Source organism: Helianthus annuus, chromosome 5 (genome assembly GCF_002127325.2).
Source record: "Helianthus annuus cultivar XRQ/B chromosome 5, HanXRQr2.0-SUNRISE, whole genome shotgun sequence".
Classification (NCBI taxonomy): Eukaryota; Viridiplantae; Streptophyta; class Magnoliopsida; order Asterales; family Asteraceae; genus Helianthus; species Helianthus annuus.
Genome location: NC_035437.2, coordinates 81,588,794 through 81,601,773, shown reverse-complemented (window position 1 = coordinate 81,601,773; position 12,980 = coordinate 81,588,794). Strand labels below are relative to the sequence as shown.

Here is a 12,980-nt window from a genome sequence, read left to right as displayed (position 1 = left end):
ACTGGAGGTGCAGTGGCTTCCGTGCGCTAGACGGAGAAGACTGATTCCACGATCCGCATGAGCAAGTGTACCACGGACCAACAAGTCACTTTTGTTACTGGGCTGTATCTTGATAAGGCTTTGACTTGGTGGAATTTGCAAGTCCAAACCCTGGGAGATGATGCAGCTTATGGTATGACTTGGGATAGTTGAAGGAAAGAATGAGAGAGAAGTATTGTTCTCGTGCTGAACTCCAAAGGTTGGAAACTGAGTTCTGGAACTTGTCCATGGAAGGTGCGGACATTGTTAGTTATACTTGAAGGTTCCATGATCTGTCAAGAGTGATCCCCTACCTGGTGACTCCCGAATTTAAGCGCATTGAGTGCTACATCTGGGGATTGGCTCCGGAGTTTCACAGCATGGTAACTGCGGCAAAGCCCACAACGATCACTCATGCTGTAACCCTGGCTGTCAGCCTTACTGAGGATGTTGTCCGTATGAAGAAGTTATCGCTGAACCCTACTCCGAAAACCGAGACGCATGCTGAGTCATCTGGTGACAAGAAGAGGAAGCATTCGAATCTAAATCAAGCAACGCGTAACAACAACAAGGGCTCCAGCAATAAGAAACGTGAACCCAATCCACCCAAGGAAACAAAAGCTCTTGCAGCTATGAATGACGCACCTCCTAGAGGATACCAGGGAACTCTGCCCAAATGCAATCAGTGCAAGCGTCATCATGAAGGAGTTTGTCGCATTCCAAAATGTGACAAGTGCGAAAAACTGGGTCACCGCACCGAGAACTGTCGGGGAAAAGGAAATGGTAATAGAAACGGGAATGGAAACCGAAACGGTGCTGGTAATGTGAATGGTAATGGAAATGGTAACCGAAATGGTAATGGAGCTGGGCAGAACCAAGGATGCTTCGGATGTGGTAGTAAGGAGCATTTCAAGAAAGATTGCCCAAGGGAGAACAACGCTCAAGCCTGAGCATTTGTGATTGGAGCAAGGAACGCACGCGAGGACCCTAATGTGGTCACTGGTACGTTTCTCGTTAAAAATCACTTTGCATCCATACTATTTGACATTGGTGCCGATTATAGTTTCATGTCTGTGCAATTTAAATGTAAGCTTGGAATAGAATTGTCACACCCCGACCACGTAAAACAACAAAACGTGGCGGAAACGTCGGGGAGTGTTGTAACAGAATCATTGTTTCATAACCATGGATCAAATAGTTTTGTTTTATTGAATTATTGAGTTCAATGTTTTGGTACAATTTAAAATAAAACAAATAATTGTTTCTCAGTTTTAAGTCGCTAAGGCACAAGTCCATCCTATATGTAGCGTGCATCAACAATCATCACATAGCAGTACCTGAAACATATATGAAAATATGGTACGTCAGCATAAAAATGCCTGTGAGTAACATAGGATTTTGTGTATTAGATTCATGGCTTTAGATAATATGAGAAAAGGTTTTATGTTTTTCAAAATAGCCATGAATCTAATGTAAAAGTTTTGTTTCTGAAAATGTGTCGTTTTGGAAAACGGGTTTATAGTATAGACAAAAATATACTTTGGTTTTGGAAAGTTTGTACAAATAGTATATCATAGTATACTTTAGTTTTGAAATAGTTAAATGGATAGTATATCAAAATATACTTTAGTAATTAAAATAATAGTTTCGGTAGTATATCTCAAGTATACTTTGGTTTAAGAATAAAAGTATTGGTAGTATATCAAATTATACTTTGGTTTGTAAATAGCATATCAACTATGCTTTGGTTAAAAGTAGCATATCAACTATGCTTTAGATAGTATATCAAAATATACTTTAGTTTAAAATACAAAGTTGGTAGTATATCAAACTATACTTTGGTAAACAGTAGCATATCAAACTATGCTTTGGTTTAAAGATAGCATATCAACTATGCTTTGGTTTAAATAAACAAGTAGGTGTGTTAAAACATATGTTGGATTTTTTGTACATAGTATATCAAAATATACTTTGGTAGATCACATTTGAGAGCACATCAAACTGTACTTTTGTAGTATATCGACATATACAAAGAGAGTGTGATTTGGTATTCAACAAAGCCTTAGTGTATCAAACTACACTTTGGAGACTATAGAAATACCACAAAGGCAATTTCTATTTGGTTAAAATTTGGTTTCTGACATTCCATACAACAGGAATGGGGTGTCTAGTCCTATAGCGCTATATCATACTACCAATCGGCTGGGTGAATGTATAAAAAATGGTACAATCCAACAATTTGTTTATTAAGTTTTGGAAAATCACTGTTTAAACCATAGGAAATCGTTTAATTTGTCAAAAGAATATGTATTAAGCATGTGTAATCATATAGTTTAAAATCAGGAAAATAACAGATAGGCATATATGTTTCACCCCAAAACAATTGAAAACAGTAAAAGAGGGGACTATGTACTCACTTGAGATTGCAAGTATCCTTGATTAAGTGTCCTAACAAAGCTCGGGAAATCAAGGAATCAAGTGGCACCTAGTATGGATCACTATGTTAAACAATCGGATCCTAAATCGGAAGATAGGATAGAATGAGGTTCTATAAATCAAATGAGTATTTGAACTCATATGGTATGATTTAATAGTCCCAACATTCTGATTGAAAGGCCTACCTAAGTGCTTTTGACCCGTTTCGACCCATTATGGTAACATAAGCCACTATAATGCGTCGTTAGCGTAAAACTATGTTCGGATGGTAATGTCAAGTCTTACATGCCCAATTATCCCTAAACATGTTACTAAATCAGATTACTTGTCAAAAATATGTTCACATAGTTAAATTACGGATTCTAGCTTCAAAAGGGCATTTTGGTCATTTACTATGGGCATACAAGCTAACTAGCAAATGACTAACCAATCCTATGTGATCATAAGGTTATAACCTCAGTGGTTATTCCCTATGAAATTATGATCACTAACTAAGCTTGGTCGGATCCAAAGATCGACCAAACGGGTCGGGTTCGGAAGTATAAGCGGTTGTTTAGTCCGCTTATCTTACGATCCTAAACAAGCACAAACTAATAGTGTCGAGTTAGACATGTCAAAACATGTCTAACCTACTGATTTGGTATCAAAACAAAGTGTTTTGATACCCTAAAGTAGTTCCGTTGCAAAATGCGTGCTAAAACGCATTTTGACCGAAACTTTGACTCGACACTACAACTAGATAACGTGGTAATCAGCGGTTATAATCGCGAAGGATTATAACTATCGTGATTACAATCACGTGTCAAAGTTCAATTGAACTTTGACTTGACCAATTGATGGTCAAAACCGAAAGTCAAACTGTTGGCCAAACTGTTTGACTTTCTGCACTACATAAGGAAAAAGCAAGAAAAAGAATGAAAGAAGGCTCACAATAGTCCTTGCTATCTTTTCTACAAAGAAGACAAGTCCCAAAAAGCTTAGAAGAGAGCTCCAAAGCAGATTAGAGAAGATAAGAGAGGAATGAGCAAGGAATGAAGTGAACTTGATGGCTATTTATAGTTGTAGTGGATTAACAAGATCATTCCACTTGTTTTTCTTAGCCATTAAGCATTAATCCTAGCCACACAAGTGTAATAAGCAGGTACAAAGCCTTGGAGAGGTGGTAACTTGGTTACCACACAAAGAAATTGCAAGATTGGCCCCTGAAATTACAAACTGTTGCTGAAAACACATATTCTGCCCAGATGAGGCACTCGCGTAGCGCGACGGCATAGGCCTTAGGGCTCGCGCTACGCTACGGCGTGTCTGATTCAGCAAAGTTTCAAAAATGGCAGAAATGGTCCCTGCATGCGTTTAAAGCCTTTTTCGATGCGTTTAAACCCCGTTAACCTCATTTCAAGGCTCTAAAATGAAGTTAAAGCATAGGGAACTCAAAACATGCTCAAAAATATCTCGGATGTCGGTTCGTTTGGTCGTACGATCGCGTTGTTCGGTTAATTACGACGGAACTCAAACGGATGCGAAAACGAACCAAATTAAGCGACGAATGGAATTTTTGCATGGCGATCACTAAAATAAAAATATTTTAGTGTGTACAAAAATTTTGGATGTCCAGATGTGTCCAGAACGTAAGATATGCGCGAAAATGCAAACTTACGCCGTTTTTGACACTTTTAGTCCCTGAAAGATCACATAAGCATGTTTTCGCACACCGAACCACTCAAAGCTTGTTTCTAAGCTATGATTAGGTTATATATGGTATGTTTAACTTATGATCAAGTTCCGGACTATTCGATACCATACGAATCGGTATAGTTTCGCGGTTTGACGCAAATAGTCCCTGCGATCGAATAAACTTGTTTTCGCCATACCAAACCTTCCAAAACTTATTTCTAAGTTATGTAAAGGTCATTTAAGGTATGTTAAGCCGATTTCACTATTCCGGAGTGTTTGTCGCGCTAAACTGATTACGTTTACGCACCAGTGCGCATATAACTTTCCAGAAAGCGATTTAAAGCTCGGAATTGAACAAGAATTGATATGTGCAAAGGATACACATATTTATACAAATCCCAGGTATGAAACACAATGTTTCATAGGTTTGGCATTTGTTTGGTGTTCATGGTGACACAGGTGTCACAGTCTCCCCTACTTTAGGAAATTTCGTCCCGAAATTTAATTCTAGAGGAAACTTGTGAAGACAACTGTGATCGTTTCGCTTTCAAATGAATCCTTCGTTTCCCAAGTAGAATTCTGGGTCACGTTTGGATTCTTAGCGAATCTGTTAACTGCCAGAATGTTGCAGTAACAAACACATGGGGTTTCGAACGACGGATAGGAGGATGTTTCCTATGAAGACTATTATAGGAAACTTGTGTGTGCTCGAAATCAGAGTCGGAGAATGCAAAATAAGATTGACATTGGTCAAGGTCCAGGACTTCTAGTAATTTAAATAACGCTACTTTCGCAATGTAATAAGGAACACTTATATATAGGAAGTACCAGCGGCGTATCCACCATGCCCTTTTTACATTGTTCCCGTCTCGTTATTCTCATCACTATAGGTCTTAACACATGACAAAACTTGCTGTGGTTTCTGTGCACTGAATTCCATAATTACGTATGCATCAATAATTACGTAATTCCTTGCACAGTCCGCACAGTTCATCTCATAATGTGTAGGGTAAAATAAAACAAACATGAAATGACTTGACTAGATCACCAAGGGATCTTTTTAATTAAATCAACGAACGATCTTTTTAACTAGATCAACACATGATCTCCTTATCTAGATCGTTGTATGATCTTTTTAAATAGACCATTTAAGGGATCTTTATAACTCGGAACCAAATAATCGTTTTGAATCAGCACTTTGGAATCCAAGGTTCTTACTATTTGCATAGAAGCCCCTTAAGGATTTAAGACAGTACTTTGAGTATCCTTCTGAGAATCTAACATATGAAAATACGGAAGATTCCACCAGGACTTAGATAACGAGCTTTGGAGTTACACATAAACATAAAATCACCAAATTGTGTATTCGTTAATTTAGTTATTAGCTCGTTTGTGAATTTGAAGTACACTAGAAATCCAATCACGGAGTTCAATTAGTACTTTAAAATATCCTCAAGAATCTAACTATGAAGATAGGAAGATCTTATAAGGATTTGGAATTTGTTTCTGTGATTTATAACATTCGTATTAGGATAAATAAAGAATCCAATTAAGGACTTACGATAGCACCTTTATCAAATCAAAGATTTGAAATGGTACTTCAAGTATCTGATTAAGAATTGCACCTGTACTTTGTTTCTTAAAAGAAACTAGTACTTAGGATTTTTGGGGAGATTACAAATGATCATAGAATGAAGGAACCACAAGAGTAGTTTGTTCTGGAAAGAACATGGTTCTTTGGTGTCGGTATTGTAGGGGTATGTCGACACATACACACAATCGTATCAGTTTTGGAAATAAAATTGGAACAACCATTTTATTTATAATAACTGAATTGTCTCAAATGTCAAAAGATAACAAACAAAGGAAATACAAAAGACTAATTGTTCACTGCTGCGTTGTCATTTGCATTTGCCTCGTTTATGTTGAATACTCGTCCACGTGCTGGATTTGTATTAACAAGTCTTGGGCAATTGTTCCTGTAGTGAGTAAGGTCACCACAGTTATAGCACGATCCAGGAGGAAACTGTGCTCGAACAACGGCAGGATTTGCAGCATTTTGGTTTTGGATAACATGGCGACATGTATTGACCAAGTGTCCCAAACGCCCACAGTGGGTACACTTCTGACACGGTGTCCGATTCACATGATGACGGTTGCATTTGTTGCACAAAGGTGCAGTACCAATATAGTTCTTCCTAGCACGAGGCTGTGCTAATTGATTTGGTGCAACCTGATCATTCTGAGCGACCACTGCGAAGTTTTGTGAAGCCTTACGCTTCTTCGACTTCTTAGAGGACTCGGTCTGTTTATCCTTTGGTTTATCTTGTGCTGTCTTGTCAGATGGTCTTGGATCGCCTTTTCGGAAAAGCTTACCCTTCCTGATTTGAGATTCAGTCAGGGTGGCAGATAATTCAATGGCTTGTCTGACAGTAGTAGGGTTGCTACCAGTAACAATATCCTGAACTGGATCAGGAAGGCCATCGATGTATCTTTCAATTGCCTTATCCAAAGGCATAACCATGGTAGGACATAACAGACTCAATTCCTCGTAACGATCAGTGTATGCTCGATGTTCACCGCTGTCTTGTTTGAGATCATCAAATTCCCGTTCCAAAGCCCTAAGCTCATGACGAGGACAGAATTCCTTCATCATTAGAGCCCGAAGCTCTTCCCAGGTTTGTGCCATTGCTACATCGGCACCTCGATCCCTCATTATGCCGTTCCACCATGTGAGTGCTCTTTTCTGGAACACACTTGACGCGAACTCAACTTTTCGCTCGTTTGGGCATTGCACATGACGAAACGTGTTTTCGAGACTCTCGAACCACTGTAGGAGCCCTGTGGCCCCTTCAGACCCAGTAAATGTGAGTGGCTTAGCTGAGTTGAATGTTTTAAAGGTGCACTGAACATTGTTATTGTTATTGTTTGCCTGATTTATCTGGGTGATAAGGTTCGGGAGTACAGCAGCGAATTGCTGAACGATTAAGGCTGCCAAGGCGGCATCCTGAGCTTGATCACGTCGAGGAGGCATATTCTAAAAGAGCAAAGAAACATGAGGGAGAAACAAGTGAGATGTCATTGGATATTCAAAACTAGATGTTAAGAATATCGACAAAGCATAAGGATTGTGACCATTTGTTCGTTACTTAAAACAAACAAACGACACTGTGACAAATCAAAGTAAATGGGTCAACATAATGTATCACTGAAGACATGCTCGCCTATAAGTGAACACTCACCCCAAGAGTTCCCAGGTAAGAGTGACTGGTCCGATACTGCGGATTTGTACGAACACTCTAGCCTTAGACAGAAAACTCAGGGTACAGGCATTCACTCTTCCAGTTTGCACGTGTTCACATTATTTAGACCCAAACTTTGACGAGATTTTGAAAACTCAAAAGGCACAAAGCTAAAGATGAATCAAACTGGAAGGGTTCAAAACCTAGTAAGCAATCATCCAAGGATAGATGATTAATTTTCGAAGCGGATTTGTTATTGTGTTCTCGTTGTGGTTATCACCTAAGGATAGGTGACGTGTATTGTTTTAAGACTAAACACAAGATAACTTGTGTTAGGGTCCTAGGAAGGTTATAGTCTAGGTCAAAGCATTACTAATAACCTAATTCCCTATAACCATTGGCTCTGATACCAACTTTTCTGTCACACCCCCACCACGTAAAACAACAAAACGTGGCGGAAACGTCGGGGAGTGTTGTAACAGAATCATTGTTTCACAACCATGGATCAAATAGTTTTGTTTTATTGAATTATTGAGTTCAATGTTTTGGTACAATTTAAAATAAAACAAATAATTGTTTCTCAGTTTTAAGTCGCTAAGGCACAAGTCCATCCTATATGTAGCGTGCATCAACAATCATCACATAGCAGTACCTGAAACATATATGAAAATATGGTACGTCAGCATAAAAATGCCTGTGAGTAACATAGGATTTTGTGTATTAGATTCATGGCTTTAGATAATATGAGAAAAGGTTTTATGTTTTTCAAAATAGCCATGAATCTAATGTAAAAGTTTTGTTTCTGAAAATGTGTCGTTTTGGAAAACGGGTTTATAGTATAGACAAAAATATACTTTGGTTTTGGAAAGTTTGTACAAATAGTATATCATAGTATACTTTAGTTTTGAAATAGTTAAATGGATAGTATATCAAAATATACTTTAGTAATTAAAATAATAGTTTCGGTAGTATATCTCAAGTATACTTTGGTTTAAGAATAAAAGTATTGGTAGTATATCAAATTATACTTTGGTTTGTAAATAGCATATCAACTATGCTTTGGTTAAAAGTAGCATATCAACTATGCTTTAGATAGTATATCAAAATATACTTTAGTTTAAAATACAAAGTTGGTAGTATATCAAACTATACTTTGGTAAACAGTAGCATATCAAACTATGCTTTGGTTTAAAGATAGCATATCAACTATGCTTTGGTTTAAATAAACAAGTAGGTGTGTTAAAACATATGTTGGATTTTTTGTACATAGTATATCAAAATATACTTTGGTAGATCACATTTGAGAGCACATCAAACTGTACTTTTGTAGTATATCGACATATACAAAGAGAGTGTGATTTGGTATTCAACAAAGCCTTAGTGTATCAAACTACACTTTGGAGACTATAGAAATACCACAAAGGCAATTTCTATTTGGTTAAAATTTGGTTTCTGACATTCCATACAACAGGAATGGGGTGTCTAGTCCTATAGCGCTATATCATACTACCAATCGGCTGGGTGAATGTATAAAAAATGGTACAATCCAACAATTTGTTTATTAAGTTTTGGAAAATCACTGTTTAAACCATAGGAAATCGTTTAATTTGTCAAAAGAATATGTATTAAGCATGTGTAATCATATAGTTTAAAATCAGGAAAATAACAGATAGGCATATATGTTTCACCCCAAAACAATTGAAAACAGTAAAAGAGGGGACTATGTACTCACTTGAGATTGCAAGTATCCTTGATTAAGTGTCCTAACAAAGCTCGGGAAATCAAGGAATCAAGTGGCACCTAGTATGGATCACTATGTTAAACAATCGGATCCTAAATCGGAAGATAGGATAGAATGAGGTTCTATAAATCAAATGAGTATTTGAACTCATATGGTATGATTTAATAGTCCCAACATTCTGATTGAAAGGCCTACCTAAGTGCTTTTGACCCGTTTCGACCCATTATGGTAACATAAGCCACTATAATGCGTCGTTAGCGTAAAACTATGTTCGGATGGTAATGTCAAGTCTTACATGCCCAATTATCCCTAAACATGTTACTAAATCAGATTACTTGTCAAAAATATGTTCACATAGTTAAATTACGGATTCTAGCTTCAAAAGGGCATTTTGGTCATTTACTATGGGCATACAAGCTAACTAGCAAATGACTAACCAATCCTATGTGATCATAAGGTTATAACCTCAGTGGTTATTCCCTATGAAATTATGATCACTAACTAAGCTTGGTCGGATCCAAAGATCGACCAAACGGGTCGGGTTCGGAAGTATAAGCGGTTGTTTAGTCCGCTTATCTTACGATCCTAAACAAGCACAAACTAATAGTGTCGAGTTAGACATGTCAAAACATGTCTAACCTACTGATTTGGTATCAAAACAAAGTGTTTTGATACCCTAAAGTAGTTCCGTTGCAAAATGCGTGCTAAAACGCATTTTGACCGAAACTTTGACTCGACACTACAACTAGATAACGTGGTAATCAGCGGTTATAATCGCGAAGGATTATAACTATCGTGATTACAATCACGTGTCAAAGTTCAATTGAACTTTGACTTGACCAATTGATGGTCAAAACCGAAAGTCAAACTGTTGGCCAAACTGTTTGACTTTCTGCACTACATAAGGAAAAAGCAAGAAAAAGAATGAAAGAAGGCTCACAATAGTCCTTGCTATCTTTTCTACAAAGAAGACAAGTCCCAAAAAGCTTAGAAGAGAGCTCCAAAGCAGATTAGAGAAGATAAGAGAGGAATGAGCAAGGAATGAAGTGAACTTGATGGCTATTTATAGTTGTAGTGGATTAACAAGATCATTCCACTTGTTTTTCTTAGCCATTAAGCATTAATCCTAGCCACACAAGTGTAATAAGCAGGTACAAAGCCTTGGAGAGGTGGTAACTTGGTTACCACACAAAGAAATTGCAAGATTGGCCCCTGAAATTACAAACTGTTGCTGAAAACACATATTCTGCCCAGATGAGGCACTCGCGTAGCGCGACGGCATAGGCCTTAGGGCTCGCGCTACGCTACGGCGTGTCTGATTCAGCAAAGTTTCAAAAATGGCAGAAATGGTCCCTGCATGCGTTTAAAGCCTTTTTCGATGCGTTTAAACCCCGTTAACCTCATTTCAAGGCTCTAAAATGAAGTTAAAGCATAGGGAACTCAAAACATGCTCAAAAATATCTCGGATGTCGGTTCGTTTGGTCGTACGATCGCGTTGTTCGGTTAATTACGACGGAACTCAAACGGATGCGAAAACGAACCAAATTAAGCGACGAATGGAATTTTTGCATGGCGATCACTAAAATAAAAATATTTTAGTGTGTACAAAAATTTTGGATGTCCAGATGTGTCCAGAACGTAAGATATGCGCGAAAATGCAAACTTACGCCGTTTTTGACACTTTTAGTCCCTGAAAGATCACATAAGCATGTTTTCGCACACCGAACCACTCAAAGCTTGTTTCTAAGCTATGATTAGGTTATATATGGTATGTTTAACTTATGATCAAGTTCCGGACTATTCGATACCATACGAATCGGTATAGTTTCGCAGTTTGACGCAAATAGTCCCTGCGATCGAATAAACTTGTTTTCGCCATACCAAACCTTCCAAAACTTATTTCTAAGTTATGTAAAGGTCATTTAAGGTATGTTAAGCCGATTTCACTATTCCGGAGTGTTTGTCGCGCTAAACTGATTACGTTTACGCACCAGTGCGCATATAACTTTCCAGAAAGCGATTTAAAGCTCGGAATTGAACAAGAATTGATATGTGCAAAGGATACACATATTTATACAAATCCCAGGTATGAAACACAATGTTTCATAGGTTTGGCATTTGTTTGGTGTTCATGGTGACACAGGTGTCACAAGAATCTAGTAGATTAGATATTCCTTATACCATAGAACTAGCCGATGGTAAACTTGTTGAATCGGGCGAAGTTGTTAGGGATTGTACGTTAGAACTTGGTGAGCAGAGATTTAGTATCGACCGCTTACCTGTTCAATTGGGTAGCTTCGATGTGGTCGTCGGAATGGACTAGTTCTCCAATAATAAGGCTGAGGTTGTTTGCCACGAGAAAATCATTCGCATCCCTCTTGCGAATGATGAAACTCTCATCGTGCATGGAGAGAAACGAGACATGCCTCTGTGAATCATCAATTGCATGAAGGCGCAGAAATATCTACGCAAAGAATGTGTTGCATTCCTGGAGCACGTAGTTAGTAAGAAGGCTGAGGAGCCGAAACTCGAAGACATTCCTGTGGTGAAGGAATTTCCTGATGTTTTTCCCGAAGATTTGCCAGGACTACCTCCGCAAAGATAAGTCGAATTCCGTAAAGACTTGTGTGACACCCCAGGAAAACCAGTGAACGATATAACTTACCTAGCTTCCTCAGTGAGTGCGTACCAAATTTCGGGACGAAATTTCTTTTAAGTTGGGGATAATGTGACAACTCGAATTTCCAAGATTCTATTTCGCATTTGTTAGTTGTTATGGAATTGTATATGTTTTGATACAATGAAGTGTGTTGTGTGATTTTTGCATGGTTGTTTGTTAATTGTGATAGACTTGTCAAATATGTGAACTTGGTGGTGAAACTGTGAAATTGATTGAGATGGTGTACCTTTGTAAAATAGAATAATTGAGGGTGTGAAGAGTTATTAGTGAAAACTTAATTATACTTAACCCTAATCCCCTTTTCACTAATCATTCTCTCAAAATCAAAACACGTACTTGTAACTCTCTAATTCTCTAGTAAGCATCATCACCATCATCATTAGCACAAGATAATCATCACACTTGATTCCTCTTTCTCTAGAATCATTCAAGGTAATTGTGTAATCATTGTTAATTGATTGTTGATTGTATAGATTCTTGATTTTGTGTTTCATACAAACCCTAGTTCTTCATGTGATAGGCTGCGATTTTGATTTGATTCTGAATTATTGATGATAATGATTAGTTGTATGATCAATAGATGGTTCCTGTAATGATTATAGGTTGATTATTATTGATCATGAATGGATTGATTATGATTCTGCCGTCACTGTGTTTGATATTAGGGTTAGAAACCAAGAGAAATGTAACTGCTTTGATTCTTTTGATTCTGTATTGGAACTCACGTAGTATTACTGTCAGAGTTTCGTAACCTTAATTCTAGTTGTCTGAGTTTTGCGCTTGATTGATTGTCTGAGTTTGTGTTATAACATTATGCTGGATCCGAGTTTGATATTATGTATTATGACCGAGTTTCTTTTATGGCAATAAACTGTCTGAGTTTTTGTATAACTATGAAAAAAAAAAAGCCTGAGGTTGTAACTTATGCTTATGGTCCGATCTTTAAAATGTTAATGCAATCCGAGTTTTGTAAAGCTATGAAGGTCTGAGTTACAAAACGAGCATTGTCCAAGTTTTAATGAATGTTATGTGGTCCGAGGTATATAAATAGCACACATGTCCGAGTTTATTAACAGAAACATAAAGGTCCGAGTTTAACCCCCCACACATGCATGGTCCGAGTTTAAGAAGTTCCATGGACCGAGTTTAGGAAACTCACATGGTCCGAGTTTATTTCCTGTCCAAGGTC

General features: G+C 37.7%; 1 protein-coding gene across 1 annotated transcript; it reads left to right on the top strand.

Moving 5' to 3' along the window:
- The first annotated feature begins 398 nt into the window (after positions 1 to 398).
- Positions 399 to 968, top strand: LOC110942972 (homeobox protein 10-like). The gene has a single exon (XM_022184733.1). It carries the CDS (start codon positions 399 to 401, stop codon positions 966 to 968), a length of 570 nt encoding a protein of 189 aa, XP_022040425.1.
- Positions 969 to 12,980: the final 12,012 nt, after the last annotated feature.